At 49.7% G+C, this 17397-nt stretch overlaps 1 protein-coding gene across 1 annotated transcript; it reads left to right on the forward strand.

The window, feature by feature from the left end:
• Positions 1-785: 785 nt before the first annotated feature.
• On the forward strand, positions 786-15917 carry CALCOCO1 (calcium binding and coiled-coil domain 1). Its single transcript, XM_060193531.1, has 12 exons — positions 786-818; positions 2781-2939; positions 3457-3605; positions 6011-6101; positions 8209-8364; positions 9981-10235; positions 10576-10701; positions 11395-11490; positions 11800-11908; positions 12857-13056; positions 13776-13882; positions 14784-15917. The coding sequence occupies exons 1-12, from the start codon at positions 786-788 to the stop codon at positions 14956-14958; spliced, it is 1656 nt and encodes a 551-aa protein (XP_060049514.1). The 3' UTR covers positions 14959-15917.
• The last annotated feature ends 1480 nt before the right edge of the window (positions 15918-17397 follow it).

Below are 17397 nucleotides of genomic sequence, written 5' to 3' on the forward strand. Positions count from 1 at the left end.
AGCTGCTCACCAGGGGTGAGAGAACAGCATGGTAGCCCCCCCCCCCCATCCTCACCATCCCTTCAGCTGTAGCCTCAGCTGCAGCCCTCACTGGGAGCTACACATGGCTGGACTGCCAGCAACTCTGTCTAACAGACACATGTAGGCAGGAGAACATGCCACCCCTGGCCACTATTACTCCAGATCTCATAGACATTCCTGAGCTTGCCTACTCCAGGTCCTGCAGCCTGCCTCCGCTCCAGGGGAAGTATGGTCTAGGTATGGTCTAGACACATGCCATACGGCCCCAGAGGTCCTAGCCACATCCCTCTGAGCATTTGAACTGTGACTGTTCCAGATTGAGTGTACTTTATGAGTAAGAGACAGCAGGTTTTACAACTTGGAACAAAAAGGGAATATAGGGGGGTCGGGCAGTAGCACAGTGGATTAAGCACAAATGGCATGAAGTGCAAGAACCGGTTCAAGCCTTCAGCTCCCCACCTGCAGGGGAGAGTTGCTTCATAAGCTGTGAAACAGGTCTGCAGATGTCTGTCTCTCCCCCTCTCTGTCTTCCCCTCCTCTCTCCATTTCTCTCTGTCCTATCCAACAACAGCAACAGCAATAACAACAATAATAATAACCACAACAACGATAAAATAACAATGGCAACAATAGGGGATAAAAATGGCCTCCAGGAGCAGTGGATTTGTAGTACAGTCACTGAGCCCCAGTGATAACCCTGGAGGCAATAAAAGGGGGAGGATATAGAAGATGTCAGTAATTTTTTACATTGATTCCTTAGTGAAATGGTCATCTTGAGCCTGGAGATAGTTCACCAGGTAAAATGTGGCCCATCCATGAGTGGGCCCCAACACCATATAGGAGTACCAGACCACAGTGGGGGAAGCTCCATGGATGATGGAGTGGTACTGGACTGTCTCTCCCTGTTTCTCTTACTTCTATCATATTCTCCTCCTCATCATCATTATTCCTCTTCTTTCTAATTGCTACCAGTGTTATTCCTGGGGCTCGGTACCTACACAATAAATTCACCACTCCTAGTGGCCATCCCCCTACCTTTTTTTCTTTTCTTTCTTTAACTTGATAGAACAGCAAAAATAGAGGGGAAAGAAAAATAAGGAGAGAAAGAGAGACACCTGCAGCACTGCTTCACTACTCATGAAGCTTCCTTCCTGCAGGTAGGGACCAGGCGCTTGAACCTGAGTCCTTGCTCATGGCAACATGTGCACTCTCCAAGGTGCACCACTTTCTGTCTGAAATTTTTTGTGGAATGAAAAGTTGACCGGGGGGCAGTGGACTTGCTCCTGCACAAGGACCTAGTGCCACACACAAAGAAGGAAATAGTAATCTCTTGGGTAGACTGAGTTACATAGAAATTATTAAAATCAGTTTCACCTATTCCCTGTTCATCTTTTTTTAATTGTCTACTACTAGAAAAAAGTTATTTATATAACTTGTGACTAGAAGATAGCTCACCTAGAAAATGGTCTGTTTCCCCACGCACAACCCAGATTCAAGCCCCTGATATATTACTACATAGGAGAACTGTGGCACTGAAGGAAGGTGCCATGGTATCCCTCTATCTCTACTTTATGTAGGCCTGGCATGGTGAAGTCCTGGGAATGAAAAGAAAATCTAGAAAAATAAATAGAATCAAATATTTGACGTTTATTTTTTATTGAGCTATACAGACCTCACCAAGAAGAAATAGGGAAGATAGGCATTCAAGTGGAAACTTTACCGAAGGAAGATGATGACAGGGCCAAGCAAGAAACAAGTTCATTCCTACACAAGCAGGCAGGCCTGGAGAATGCACAGAAAGTAAAAAATAAGGAAATGGGTTTTGACTTAGACACTAACATCAGCTCCTCAGAAGCTTCTAAGCACATAGAACCAACACACAGAGGGTGTTTATATCTTATGTAAGTCAGAGGTGGGTGGGAGTTCCTGCCCTGTGTTGTTTTTACATTGAGTATTCTCATTACAATGTGCCTTACAACAAGCCAGCTAAGGGGTCATTTTACAAATGAGAACACAGAATCAGAGCCTTCAGTAGCTTCCAGAATCCCAGTAATCCCAGAGTTTAGAATGTAGCTGGTAAAAATTGTTTTGGAGATTTAAACCCACTTCTACAGAGCTCCAGACCAAATAGAGTAAAAATACAGGAACCATTCCCTTTGTTTTTGTTTGCTTGCTTCTTTAGTATTTATTAATGTATTTATTTTTGGATAGAGACAGAAAGTGAAAGGGAAGGGAGAGATAAAGAAGGAATGAAAGAGATACCTGCAACACTGTTTCACTGCTCATGAAGCTTCCCCTACAGGTGGGGACCAGGGGCTTGAACTGTGCTCAACCGGGTACACCATCACCCAACCCCAAGCCATTCCTTTGGTCTGTGGATTGAGAAAGACTTCTTCCATATGAGATATTTCTACAGGGGCAGGGGAGACAGTATAACGATTATGCAAAACAACTTTCATGCCTGAGCATCCCAGGTTCAGTACCCAGTGCCACCATAAGCCAGAGCTGAGCAGTCTTCTGATAAAATAAAATTTAAAAAATTAAATTATTTCTACAACTGCTGGGCAAAAGAGGGGCCTGGTCCAGGTTGGGATGAGGTTTGGGCAATGAAGAATACCAAAAACAGGTGACTAAGACTTCCCTTAGTCAAGTCTTTGTGGCCTGTACTGGCGTAGTGTCCCAGCCCCTGCAGAGGGCATAGGTGCCTGCGAATGGGCACTTCACAGGCATACCATCCCCTTCCTGTCCTGCCCCTCTAGAATCAGCTGGATGAGAGCCAGCAGGAGAGGAATGACCTGATGCAGCAGAAGCTGCAACTGGAGGGACAGGTGACTGAGCTGAGGAGCCGAGTACAGGAGCTGGAGAAGACGCTGGCAGCAGCCAGGCAGGAGCACGCAGAGCTGATGGAGCAGTACAAGGTGGGGGATTTGGGAAGGTGTGAGCTGGCCGCTTGGCCAGGGACCAAATCCGGAACCAGAGAGGAGGGTAACAGAGATTAGCAGGCTTTTTGGATGATTCTGCCATCAAAGAAATAGGTCTAAGAGATAACAGAGAGAGATTAGCAGGCTTTTTGGGTGATTCTGCCATCAAAGAAATAGGTCTCAGAAATAACAGAGAGAGATTAGCAGACTTTTTGGGTGATTCTGCCATCAAAGAAATAGGTCTAAGAGATAACAGGTGAGACTGATCTCCATGTGACAGGAGACACAGCCCAGGTGTTTTTGTGAGACTCCATCCTTTGAACGCAAGAGTCTGGGGTTCAGGTGGTCATATCCTCTGGTCTGAGGGGATGCTCCCTTACAGTTACTTTTCCAAGAAAAGTGGCAGGATAAAGGTGGGGACAGTCCAGTTCTGATATGCTGCTCAAAAGCCTTTGCTCCACTTTTCAAGAGATGAGTCTCAACTTCTCTTTTTCTGGGGGAACCTGACTCCCAGGGTCTTTCCCGGTCCCACGGGGAGCTCATAGAAGAGAGGGACGTCCTGAGCCGGCAGCAGGGAGACCACGTGGCTCGCATCCTGGAGCTGGAAGATGACATCCAGACCATCAGTGAGAAAGTGCTGACGAAGGAGGTGGAGCTGGACAGGTGCGGGACCTCCTCTGCCCCTGTTACATCCTTCTCATTGTCCTGGACTCCCACAGTCCAGCCTCCAGGGGCAGGAGGCAAAGCTGCTGTCTGTCTCACGTGGGTGAAACAAGGGGTCTCTCTTCCCCCTTCTCAACCTCACTCAGTATTCCAGTGGCCAGTGCTGTCTTTTTCTTCCTAGCTACTATAATCTGCCTCATCTCCAGAGATACTCAGGAATTACTGTTTATTGTATAGCCAATAGCTAAGCCGCAGTTAAGGGAAGATAATTTGGAAGGCAAGCATAGAAAAAATGGTCAACACAAGAAGAGAGACAGATTTTCAGACTTGATGTCAGGAGAGATTGAGGGTAGATTATGTTCTCATTATTAGTAAATGTTAGAACTGGTGGTCCAGGAGTGTTTTGTAACCACTCACGTGAAAGAAAAAAAAAAAAAAAAAAGGTCTAGGTCTTAAAATCTTAGCACAGGAGGAACGTAAGGTAGCTGAGAGGGTGTGCGAGAGAAGTCAGGGTCGGCCTCTTTCAGTATTGGGCCGCTGTCATTTATTTTTCTGTTTCTTCTCTTGAGGCCAGTTCTCCCTGCCTCTACCACCCACTGGTCCTGGTGTAGACCACTGGAACCACACAGAATTAATTCATTTCTTCTGCAAGACATCTTTTATTTCTACCAAGAAGCACAAGTGTTAACCACCCACCATGCCGATCCTTCAGATTTTCACTAGTGTGTTTACTTTTTTGTTCTTTCATCAGATGTCATTATTCATTTTTATTCACTATTGATAGATTTGAGTTTTTAATGTTATCATTTTATTTATTTACTTATTTATTATTGGATAGAGATAAATTGGGAGGGGAGAGGGAGATAGGGAGAGAGAGAGACACCTACAGCTCTACCTCACCATTTGTGAAGCTTAGCCCCTGCAGGTGGGGACCAGGGTCTTGAACCCCGGTCCTTGCACCCTATAATGTGTGCGCTTAACCAGGTGCGTCACCACCTGGCTCCCAGATTTAATTCTTCAGTTAGGAAAGAAACATTCTATCCAAGAGTAGTAAGTGAGTAGTAAGAGTAATAAGAGTAGTTAAGAGAGGTAGGTAGTAATCCAGAGTATAAGCGAGTTGGTTCCTGAGGTTTCTTCAGTCAAAGATATTTTGGTCTTGCTTTACCAAGATACTAAATGGCTAGGTCCTAAGCCATGGACTAAAAAGTCAGGAATTAAACTGAGCATCTGCAAAAGATTAGGACTGTGAAGTCCAGAGGCCAGCAAGTGATAAACCCATATGTCTAACCTAGCCTGCAAGCCTGTTATTTCTTTTCTTACCTTTTATTTATTTATACCAGAACACTTCTCAGCTCTGGTTTATAGTGGTTCAGGAGATTGAATCTGGGGCCTCAAAGCCTCAGTCTTGAGAATCTTTTTGTATAACCATTATGCTACCTCTTCTACCCCAAACCTGGTTTTCTATTGTCCATCATATAAACATTGTTTTGATGTTTTTTAATGGTTAAAAACAAGTAAAAACTACATGGCATTCACATTTCTGTGATCACAAGGTTTCGTTGGAACAGCCATGGTCCTTCCTTTACATGGTACCTGTGACTGTCTTTACATCACAGTCACAGAAGTGAATAGGTGCCAAAGAGACTGAATGGCCTGCAAAACTTAAAATGCTTATTAAGCTCCTTTCAGAAAAAGTCTACCAATTTCTGATTTGGGTCAAAAGTCTTAAGTCAATAATGACTAAGCCTTATCTAGAAAAGATTGGATTTTCATTTCTTTTTTAAATATATTTTATTGTTTTTATTTTATTTATTTATTTAGTAGAGACAGAGAAATGGGGGAATAGAGAGGAAGAGGGACAGAGAGACACCTGCTACACTGCTTCATCACTCAAGAAGCCTCTTCCCTACAGTTGGGGACCAGGAGGTTGAATCCAGGTCCTTGCACATTGTCGAATGTACTCTCAACCAGGTGCGCCACTACCTGGCTCCTGAATTTCTATCTCTTGACTGAATGGAAATAACTAGGGAGCTATCCCAGAACATTCCATAAAGTGATCTATAAATAAGAAAATCTTGTATTTCTATCAATAATAGATTGTAACCCACAACCAGGAATCTCAGATATTCAGGACTTAACAACAAGATCATCTTGGGGTGGCACCTCAGACAGTAGTGGAGGTCTGGGCCATAGGGAAACCCTGGAAGGTCAGCCCAGGAAGTTTAACTCTAGGGCTGGAAAGATAGCTTAATGGTTATGCAAAGACTCTCATGCCTGAGGCTCCAAGGTCCCAGGCTTGATCCCCAGAACTAAGCAGTGCTCAGCTTTAAAAAAATTTTTTAAAAGTCTTTCCTACCATTTCCGTGGCCAGTAAATTATCTGACATCCTGTCACTCCACTCACAGGGTTAGAGACGCAGTGAAGGCTCTGACTCGGGAACAGGAGAAGCTCCTCGGGCAACTGCAGGAAGCGCAAGCAGACAAGGAGCAGAGCGAGGTAAGGGGGGCAGAACTGACTGGCTGCTGCAGGTGTCCTAGTGCTGACTGAGTCCCTTCCCAGTGCGGGACCAAAGACCACACAGATGGAAAGAAGATGGGCATGTGCTCTCTGAGGGTACATGCCCAGGTAGGTGGGGATCAGTCAAAGCAGAGTTTAGTGTCACCAGAGAAGTATAGCAGAGTCACCATGCACCATCGAGGTGAATGCCAGTACACATTGATGGGGATACGAACGGGTTAAAAGGGGGCGTAAAGTAGCCCAGTGCCTTCAGGCTTTTTTTTTTTTGGCATCCAAACTTGTTCCTCCCCACTGCCCAATCTAAGTTGTCCGTCTTACAGGGAACCTCACTAAATAAATAAAAGCAACGTCTTATTACTGTGATTTGCTCTTAATACTGAACTGCATAACATTACTTAGAAGGTAATGAAAGCAATTAGATCGTGTGGCAGGATAGCATACTTTGACGTTAGAAGCTTTGGGTGACTCAGCAGCTGACAAATCTCTATTTTAGGGGGCTGGGTGGTGGCGCATCTTGTTGAGTGCACACATTACAGTGCACAAGGACCAGGGTTCAAGCCCCCAGTCTCCACCTGCAAGGGGAAAGCTTCACGAGTGATGAAGCAGGGCTGCAGGTGTCTCTCTGTCTCTCTCGTTCTCTATCACTCCCTTTCCCTCTCAATTTCTGGCTGTCTCTATCCAATCAATAAAGATAATAAAAAAAAAAAAAAAATCTCTATTTTATTTTGTTTGTACAATATCAACAACACCTTGAGTCAGACACAAAGAGGATCAGCTGTTTCAGTACTTACCTTGCGTGCAGTCTCCGTTTGCTCTTCAGTTCAAATGGAAACTTTATTCTGGGGTTTGCACAAAAGTTGATGAACCTGAAAACACATGGATCGCTGATCCCACGCATCTTTAACAGAGTTGTTAAGAATTTAGAAGACATTCAATCAAGTATTTGCAAAACCTCCAAGTTGCTTCCTCAGTACATAGGCTTCTATGGGAGACTGAAAAGTCATTTTCTCAGCATAAAGAATAGGTAGAAATTGACAGAGCTGAAAGAAAGTCATCCTAGGAGCAAAAAAAAAAAAAAAAAGTGTGAGCAGAGGCTGAGAATCCAGAACACTTAGGGCAGTGGAGCTGAGATAAGACCTAAATCAGATTATAAAGGATCTTGAGTTTATCTTTATTCTCTATGCAGTGAGAGGCATTGATGATTTTCAAGTGGGTGACATGTACTTGAGAACTGCTCTTAAAGATGAATCCAATTGCCTTGCAGAAAAGGAACTGGTTAGGAGATATAGTTCAAGCAAGAAATGACCAGAGCCTGAGCTAGCATGGTTGAGGAACTAGTAAGGGGCAGTGGGGAAGGTGAAGATGAAGAGAGAGAGAGGAAAAAAAAAAAAAACTGAACAAGATAAAAGATGGAGAGGCTATAAACTTATTTTCTTATCTTTTTTTTATTGGGTAGAGACAGCCAGAAATCAAGAGGATAGAGGGAAATAGAGAGGAAGGGAGAAAGAGAGTCACCTACAGACCTGCTTCACCACTAGCAAAGCTCTCCACCTGCAGGCAGGGACCAGGGGCCCAAACCTGGGTCCTTGTGCATTGTAACGTGTGCTCAACCAGGTGCACCACCACCCAGCCCCGAAGCTATAAATTTTTGTGTGGACCACTAAGGAGAGTGCAGAGCCAAGCATAGTACCAAGGTGTTCACCCTGAATAACATGAGAAGTAGTTAGAGCCCTGGAGAAATTGAAGTCGAAAGGTCTAGGGTGGAGTGGTAGAATGTGCGAGTTTCAGAGACCTGTAGGACATCCAGGTTGAGTTTTGATGTGAAAGCAAGAATGGGGAAGCAGAAGTGGACATGAGAAACCTAGAGTCATTTTAGATTCCAGGCTGTGAGGCCTGATAGCTTTTTATAGGAGCTGGAAGCCAGATGTTTGGGACTGAGTCCCTTGATGCTGAGAACCTTAAAAGGGCCAGCAAGGACTAAGTGAGTTTGTGTCCATCTGAGAAGTAGGACGCTGACTCCTCTCATCGCAGTGGTTCACCTCAAGTTTCTGTATCCCGTGGTCTACCTATGCTCCACCTCCCTCAGACTGAACTCCAGGCGGCACAACAGGAGAACTGTCACTTGAAGTTGGAGCTGCAGGAAGCCAAAGGCCAGCAGGAGGAGCTGGGTGCTCAGGCACAGCGGCTGAAGGACAAGGTGGCCCAGATGAAGGACACCCTTGGCCAGTCCCAGAAGCAGGTGGTGAGTGAAGGCCCCAAGGCAACAGGAAATAGGAAAAGTCCCAAGGACTCGCTTTAGAAATGTTGGGATTTAGAAATGTTGGGGGCCCGGGCAGCAGCTTAGCGGCTTACGCGCACATGGTGTTAAGTGCAAGGACCAAAGTGCAAGGACCAGCATAAGGATCCTGGTTTGAACCCACCAACTGCCCACTTGTAGGGGGGGTCGCTTCACAGGCAGTGAAGCAGGTCTGCAGGTGTCTATCTTTCTCTCCCCTTTCTCTCTGTCTTCCCCTCCTCTCTCCACTTCTCTCTGTCCTAGCCAATAATGACAATAATAACAACTACACTGATAAACAACAAGGGCGACAAAAATGGGGAAAAAATGGCCTCCAGGAGCAGTGGATTCGAGGTGTAGGCACCGAGCCCAGCAATAACCCTGGAGGCAAAAAAAAAAGAAAGAAAAGAAATGTTGGGGTGACCAGAGAAAAAGGGGGAAAGACAAGGCTTAAAACTAAGCATTCCTGGGGGTCAGGTGGTAGCGCAATGGGTTAAGCGCAGGTGGCGCAGCAAAGCACAAGGACTGGCGTAAGGATCCCGGTTCGAGCCCCCGGCTCCCCACCTGCAGGGGAGTCACTTCACAGGCGGTGAAGCAGGTCTGCAGGTGTCTATCTTTCTCTTCCCCTCTCTGTCTTCCCCTCCTCTCTCCATTTCTCTCTGTCCTCTCCAACAATGAATGATTTCAATAATAACAGTAATGACCACAACAAGCCTACAATAACAAGGGCAACAAAAGGGGGAAAAAATGGCTTCTAGGAGCAGTGGATTCATGGTGCAGGCACTGAGCCCCAGCAATAACCCTGGAAGCAAAAAAAAAAAAAAAAAAAACTAAGCATTCCTGGGAGTCGGGTGGTAGCGCAGCGGGTTAAGGGCACATGGCACAAAGCGCAAGGACCAGCTTAAGGATCACAACAACCAAGGATCACAAGAACCGGCTTAAGGATTCCGGTTTGAGCCCCCGGCTCTCCACCCGCAGGGAAGTCTCTTCACAGGCAGTGAAGCAGGTCTGCAAGTGGCTTTCTCTCCCCCTCTCTGTCTTCCCCTCCTTTCTCCATTTCTCTCTGTCCTATCTAACAATGATGACATCAATAACAACAATAACTACAATGACAATAAAAAACAACAAGGTAAGAAAAGGGAAAATAAATAAAATAAAAACTAAGCATTCCTAGGGGGCTTGGCAGTGGTACACTCAAAAGTGCACATATTGCCATGTACAAGGACTGGTTCAAGCCCCAGTTCCCCACTTGCAAGGGGATGTTTCATGAGTGTTAGAGCAGGTCTGCAGGTGTCTTTCTCTCTCCCTGTCTGCAGGTGTCTTTCTCTCTCCCTGTCTCTCCCTGTCTCCCTGATAGATCCCCCTCTTCTCTCAAAATTCTTTCCTGTCAAGTGTAACAGAAAAGAAAAAAATGTCCACCAGGAGCCATGGGTTCATAGTGCTGGTACTGAACCCCAGCAGTAACCCAAATAAAGAAATGATTTTTAAAAACCTAAGCAGTCCTGATGGTGGGGAGGGAGGAAGAGAAGGGCCCAGTTACTTTCCAGGCTCCTGAGTGATTCACTGACTTCCTCTCTCCCCAGGCAGAGCTAGAGCCCCTGAAGGAACAGCTCCGAGGGGCCCAGGAGCTGGCAGCCTCCAGCCAGCAGAAAGCTGCCCTCCTTGGGGAGGAGCTGGCCAGCGCTGCGGGCACCCGGGACCGCACCATGGCTGAGCTGCACCGCAGCCGCCTGGAAGTGGCTGGGGTCAACGGCAGGCTGGCCGAGCTCAGTCTGCACTTGAAGGAGGAGAAAAGCCAGTGGAGCAAGGAGCGGGCTGGACTGCTGCAGAACATGGAGGTAGAGGGCTGGGCGGGCCCTGTAGGCTCCAGGCTGCTGACCCCCATCTCTGTGTGCTCAGATCCCTTGGGGAGGGGGAGGAGAAAGGACATTGAGAGCGTGACCCACCCTCAACTCCAGTGTCCCAGTCCTGATCACCATAGCACCTCCCTCAGTTACCATCTTGATTCAGAAACAGCTGGCACCTTAGGCGCCTGGCCCTGTCCTAAGGCCCCTTCCTGGTCAGCAAGGCAGCTTGCTGACCTCCTCCACCTTCATTCCAGGAAATGAGGAGGGTGAGACAGGGAAGCTTCTCCCACGGCCTTCTCCTTCACCATGTTCCTTCTGGTCCATCTCCCAGGCAGAGAGGGACAAGATCCTGAAGCTGAGCGCCGAGATCCTCCGGCTGGAAAAGGCAGTTCAGGAGGAGAGGACCCAGAATCAGGCATTCAAGACGGAGTTGGCCCGGGAAAAGGACTCCAGCCTGGTGAGGTGCCCCCAGTCCTGGAACCAGGGCCTGCTGGGAAGTCAACAGTGCCCCCTCGCTCTGTCTGAGGGGTGGGTTGAAAGTGCTTGGTGGAACCGGGTGGTGGTGCACCTGGTTGAGTGCACATGTTACAAATGCTTAAGGACCCGGGTTCAAGCTCCCAGTCCCCACCTGCAGAGGGAAAGCTTTGCAAGTGGTGAAACAGGGCTGCAGGTGTCTCTCTTTCTCTCTCCCTCTCAATCTCCCCTAACCTCTCGATTTCTGGCTGTCTCTATCCAATAAATAAAGATAATAAAAAAAAATGAAAAGAAAAGAAAACGCTTGGTGCTCACTTGATACTGAGCAACCTCTCTCACTTCCTTATTTGGAACATGTAGTGTCACATTCAGCTCTCAGGACACATGTTCTGGGCCTGGGAAAGGTGATTTCAGAGAATTCTAGGGCATCCCTGTGGTGATCTTGGCCTCTGCACCCCAGTCCGGAGTCAGTCACCCAGGCCCATACTCAGGAGACAGAATTAGGACTCGGGTGGCCAGTCTGTCATGGCCAAAGCAAGGGACTCATGGAAGAAGAATGTTGTGTGCCACTCTCCTATGCACGTGAGGGCAAGAGAGGCACAAAGGCTGCGTGGCCCAGGCCCCAGCGGCCACTCACATTCCAGACTCCAGGCGCCAGCGGGCTCTTGTCCCCCAGGTGCAGTTATCAGAGAGCAAGCGGGAGCTGACAGAGCTCCGCTCGGCACTCCGAGTGCTCCAGAAGGAAAAGGAGCAGCTGCAGGAGGAGAAGCAGGTAAGGCCCCAGAGCACAGGCGCCCTGGCCACCAGCAGGATTTCTGGGCTGGGAACATGGTGCCTTCTTGTCATCTCCTGAGAAATGGGCATCTCTGAAAGGACCCAAAGGCTTCAGCTGACTGACTGGGAAGGGTGGTTGAGGATGGCAGGGGTGGAAGAGGGCTTCTCAGGGGTGGGGGGCAGGGGAAGCTCCCCCGCCCTTTGACAAGGAGCTCAGATGCATCTTAGATGCGAGGGATGGTTATGCAGGACAGTGAACTTGGCACCTTCCTAACCTCTGGTCCGTCTCCCCACCCCCCGCCACCAGGAACTGTTAGAGTACATGAGAAAGCTGGAGGCCCGCCTGGAGAAGGTGGCCGATGAGAAGTGGAATGAGGACGCTGCCACAGAGGACGAGGAAGCCACTGCAGGACTAAGTCTGTATACCTCACACCTTGGCCTCTCTTTTCCACTTCTTGGGCCCTTGTTGGGAAACCCTGTGGTAGCTGCCTCTGTGTCTATGTGTGTTTGCTTTGCTTAACATTTTAACTATTAATAAGAGAGATAGGAGAGAAAGAACCAGACATCATTCAGTACATGCACTGCTGAGGATCAAATTCTCTCTTTCTTTCCTTTTTTTTTGCCTCCAAGGTTATCTCTGGGTGCCTGGACTATGAATCCACTCCTCCTGGAGGCCATCATTTTTCCATTGTTGGTGCATTATTATTGTTGTTTTGTTGTTGGATAGGACAGAGAGAAATGGAGACAGAAGGGGAAGACAGAGGTGGGGGGAGAAAAAGATAGACACCTGCAGACCTGCCTCACCACTTGTGAAGCGATCCCCCTGCAGGTGGGGAGCCGGGGGCTCGAACCAGGATCCTTGCACTTCACACTATATGCACTTAACCCAGTGTACTACCTCCAGGCCCCTAGGAATCAATCAGATTTTTTACCCAACTATGCCACCTCCCATACCACTCATTTTAATTTTTTTAAATAAATGTATGTGTTGGACCAGAGAAACAGCACGCTTGGATAGTGCATTGTTTTGTCATGTGCATGAGCCAAATTCAAGCCCTCCCCCGCTGCATTGAAGGAAATGTTGGTGCTGTGACCTGTCTCCCCCCCCCCACCCCCCGCTTCCTCTGTGTCTATTTGTGTAGTTATGAGGGGCTGGAGGGAAACCAGAGCATCTCTCTGTCCTATGTAATACCGGGAATCAAAATCAAGCGCAGGATCTCACATGTTTGAGTGTGGGGCTCCGCCCACTGTGCCACCTCCTGGCCTCTGTCTGGTTTGACCCCATCCCACACCTCAAAGAGACAGAGCTGCCCCAAGCCTCTAACAATGCCCTTCTTTCCTCTCTACCACTCCCCTGCCTACAGGCTTCCCAGCAGCCCTGACAGACTCAGAGGATGAGTCCCCTGAAGACATGAGGCTTCCACCCTATGGCCTCTGCGAGTGTGGAGACCCAGCCTCCTCTCCTGCTGGGCCACGAGAGGCCACGTCCCTCGTGGTCATCAGCCAGCCACCCCCCATCGCTCCCCACCTCTCAGGGCCAACTGAGGACAGCAGCTCTGACTCGGTGAGCACTGAGAAGACACAAGCAGGCAGGGAAGAGGCAGTCCAGCCAAACCCAAATGCCCCATCCTCCAGAGCAAGAGGTCTTAGCTATCTAGAGTTCTCGCTCTTATTTGTTTGTTTACTTATTTATTTGATAGGACGGAGAGAGAGAGAAAGAGAGACAAAGAAATACACCTGTAGCACTGTTCACCACTCATAAAGTTTGCCCCCTAAAGATAGGGACTGGGGACTTGAACCAGGCCCAAGTATACCCACCATCCAGCCCACTCTTTCCCCCACCCACTGGAAAGGAGGCTCCAGTCTCTCGTTAAGGCTACTTAGGGAACACTACCCCCAAAATATAGTTCAACCCAATAACTTCATTGCTTTTAGCCCCTGCTGCCAACACTGTTCTTATCCACTAAGCCCCATCAAAACACATGTCTTACCTCTCTCTCTCTTTCTTTTTTTAAGATCTTATTTCTTTGTTAACAAGAGAACCAGAGCATCACCCTTGGTATATGCAGTATTGGGGATTGAACCCAGGACCTCATGCTTGAGAACGCTATGCTTTTCCCCCGAGCCATCTCCCAAGCTAGGCTGCCTGGCTCACTTCTACTTTGTTCACTGTCTCTCACCTCACTGTCTTGACCTAGACTGTGCTGCCCTTACCTGCCCCAGTGCACTACTCCCCGTCTCAGAGCAGCACCCCAAAACCCAGCCCTTTGTCTTTGCACCCAGGAAGCTGAGGATGAGAAGTCAGTCCTGATGGCAGCTGTGCAGAGTGGGGGCGAGGAGGCCAACCTGCTGCTCCCCGAGCTGGGCAGCACCTTCTATGACATGGCCAGGTGGGTGGGGACCGGGGTGGAGGAGGTGGGAGAGGCAGTGGGAGGAGGCCACCTAAACAGGCTTCTGTGCCCCTCTGCCAACGTCCTGCTTCTTGGCCCCAGCTGAGAAAAGGAGACGTAGTTGTGGGGGACCCAGATAGTGACCCTCCCCTCCAAATTTGGGGGTCCCCTCTCAGCAAGGTCCACGTGCACTCAGAGGCCTTGCCATTAATTGGCTTCTGCGTTGTTCTAGCGCTATTTCCCTGGAGCCCAAACTGCCCTGCACCCCTCTCACCTGCCCCTCCCCTTCCCCAACCACGAGGTAGGTGCCTGGCTCCTGTGAGGGAGGAAGGGAGTTGAACCAAGGCACCCAGGGACAGGAACAGAGAGAAGCTGGGATCCAGCACCTGTCCACTCTCCCCTTCCCTTGCCATGGCCCCCACCTGAGATGCTGTCCCTCTTCCCTGACTCCCTGGGGGACCCTCTGGGTGATGCCGCTGCAGGGTGGGGAACTCAGGTATCACATTGTCCCCTCTGCCTTGTGACTTCTTCCCCAGGCCAAGGAAGGAAGGGGGGAGGGATCTTGTGTGGCCCCCAGCTCTGCCAGGCTGTGAGCTGGCTTAGGGCAGGGCGGGGCGCTGCCGGCACCCTTCTCTGAGGGAGCAGGAAGATGAAGGACGATGTCAGACTCATTTTCAGCCTCATTAGGCAGCAGACGGAGATGGAGGGAGGCTAGCGGGAGGTGGGGGATGGGCTCTGCACCACATTGGCTGCAGAGACGACAGGGCAAGGGTGTGCGGGGAAGCCAGGAGACTGAGGGGCCAGCGTTGTGCGGGACGCTAAGCCGAGGCAGCAGCAGAGTCCTCCAGTCACGAAGGCCAAAGAGCATGCTGACCTCTCCTTCCCCTCCATCTCTCCTCAGTGGCTTTGCAGTGGGTCCCTTGTCAGAGGCCAGCAGCAACCAGGCCACTCCACCGTGGAAAGAGTGCCCTGTTTGTAAGGAGCGCTTCCCAGCTGGCAGCAACAAGACTGCCCTGGAGGATCACATGGATGGACATTTCTTTTTCAGCACCCAGGCCCCCTTCACCTTTGAGTGATCAACAGCCCTACCCTACCCGGTAATGCATGGATTCACACTTGCACACACACATGCGTGCATACGTGCACACCTACTCACACACACACACACACACACACACACACACACAATCTCTCTCATACAGTTAGGTCTCTCACCCATCTTTCTGTCACACGGGGCTCTGTGACTTTCTGTGCCCCAAGCTGCACTTGTGTGCTGTTTGCTTCCCAGGCCTTCCAGCTTCATCCTCCCTTCCTGGCCCCTTGACCCAGGCAGAGGCCTGCTTGGCAGCAGTGACTGACTCCTGATCCTCCCCTGAAAGTGGGTGTGAAGGAGCCAGGCCAGAGCAGGCCTTCCCTGGGGGGCTCAGAGCCACTTGAGCCTTGGCTGCTCTGTCACTCACATCAACCATCCACACTCATACACACACACACACACACACACACACACACACACTCCCATTCATACTCACTCCCCTTTACCTGCCCCAAAGCCAATTCCTGGGGCACCCCCCCCCCATTGGGTCCCTGCTGATTGATCTGAATTTTCTCTGGGCCCCATTAATGCAGCAGCAGAGACTCTGGCCTTCCAGAGGCACCTTCGGTTCTGAGCTTCATTGGTTCCCCTTTCTGTTATCCCCATCCCACCCCGCCCCACCGCCTTTTGCATCCCACTCCAGCCTTGCCCATACCATAGATGTTAAGTTAGGAGGGTTCTTCTGTATTTTTGAGGTTTTCTGTACTATCTCCTCCTCCCCGACCCCCGCCAGCATCCTCATATGGAAAGAAATAATGCATTTGTGCCTTCTGTGAGGGTGGAGGGAACAGATAATCCCTGTGTCCCCCTTTCTCAGCCTCGCCTCCCTCTCCAGGTCCCCCATAGCAATAAGTGCTTACCTGGAGAGCCTTCCCCCTGCCTGTAGTTGGATGGATATATTTATATGATATGTAAAGCTATTCTAATAAAACGTGTTCTTACCATGAGGTGTGATGAGAGCAGAGCTGGTCCAGACACACAGCTCTTAGATCTGGGTGGACAGAAGGATAGGGGGACCCTACCTGCCTCAGTAGGCAGCTGCTGGCAGGATTCTCCCACCCTGTGTCTTGTCGTCCTGGCCATGGTTGGGAAGAGGGTAGTGGGGTCTGGCCTGGGAAATATCACTGTGGGGGACATACCGCCTAGGCCTCCATGTCCTGGGCTGAGGCACACCTCACGAGGCAGGAAGGAAGGTTCCAGCACCCAGGCCTCCAGCCTCAGGGCAGCCAGCGCTGTGCCTTGGACCATGGACCAGGTGTTGCTCCTGACAGGAATGCACATCTGACCGAGACAAAGTTCAGTGGCAGGGCACCTGCTCCAGCAATGCACAAAATAAAAAATGCACACCTTTGGAGTTTCCACTTGGTTAAAAAATGCCCTAATCCTCTGTAGTTGTAGAAACTGTTCTCATGCCATCCCTCTAGCCATCCTCACACACCATGTGCATACTCTGACTCCACTCACAGAAGCACAGCCGCCCACTCTAGCCAGCTCACAGCCCCAAACACACACACGCACACACACTCCGTGTAGAGCACCTCAGCCTCCAGCAAGGGTCTGCATGTCTGCTCACCAAGGCTTCCAGCACCGCCCTGCTCGAACCCCACCTGCAGCCCCTGCTCCAGCCCAGTCACTCCTGTATTGGCCACCCTCTAGTCCCTTCAGGGCCCCTGTGGGTGGACCACCCTCACATTCTCTCCCTCCACCCACCTGAAACCCTCCTGCCCGCCCACCCCCCTTCCAGCCCCACCTGGATGACATCTCACATCCTTCCGTCTTATCCTCACATCGCTGTCTCCTAGCAACCCCATCTCATTCCCTGAATCCCTTCCAAGGAAATTAGAGATAATGGATCTCTCCTCTCTCCATCTCAACTCCGCTTTATTGATCCTCCTTTAATGAAAGTTAATTATAACAATGATTTAATTAATAGAATCCCTCTCTTCCTTTATTGCTTCCCGTATTAAGACTATTAATAAATACGAGCAGGGCTGACAGCAGCATCCATCACCCGCCTGGGATTCCCCCCGCCCCTCTTCTCCCCCTCCCCCTCCCCCTTCCCTCTCTTGGCCTATAAACTCGCCGGGGTAGTGGGGGTTAATCAGAGAGGAATTATGAGCCAACATACCCAGCAGGAGGTGCATTTAATGAAATCTCTTGTGATTTATGTCTGGAGGAGGTTAGTAAGGGAAGAATCTGGAACCCAGACATCCTGACTTCCTGAAAGGTGCCCCCACCCCATGCAAAAGAGGAGGAAGGGAGGCAGAAACCAGGCCATATGGCCCCAGCCCCCCACCGCACAGTCCCGACCAAGCCACACTCAGCCCCAGCAGAGCCACGCCATGGGCGTACGAGGCCCCCAACACAGGAGCTGCCCACTGCGGAGCTCTGGTGAGGACGGCGTTGCTGTCACCCTCACCTG

The sequence above is a fragment of the Erinaceus europaeus genome, chromosome 7 (assembly GCF_950295315.1).
Source record: "Erinaceus europaeus chromosome 7, mEriEur2.1, whole genome shotgun sequence".
NCBI lineage: Eukaryota > Metazoa > Chordata > Mammalia > Eulipotyphla > Erinaceidae > Erinaceus > Erinaceus europaeus.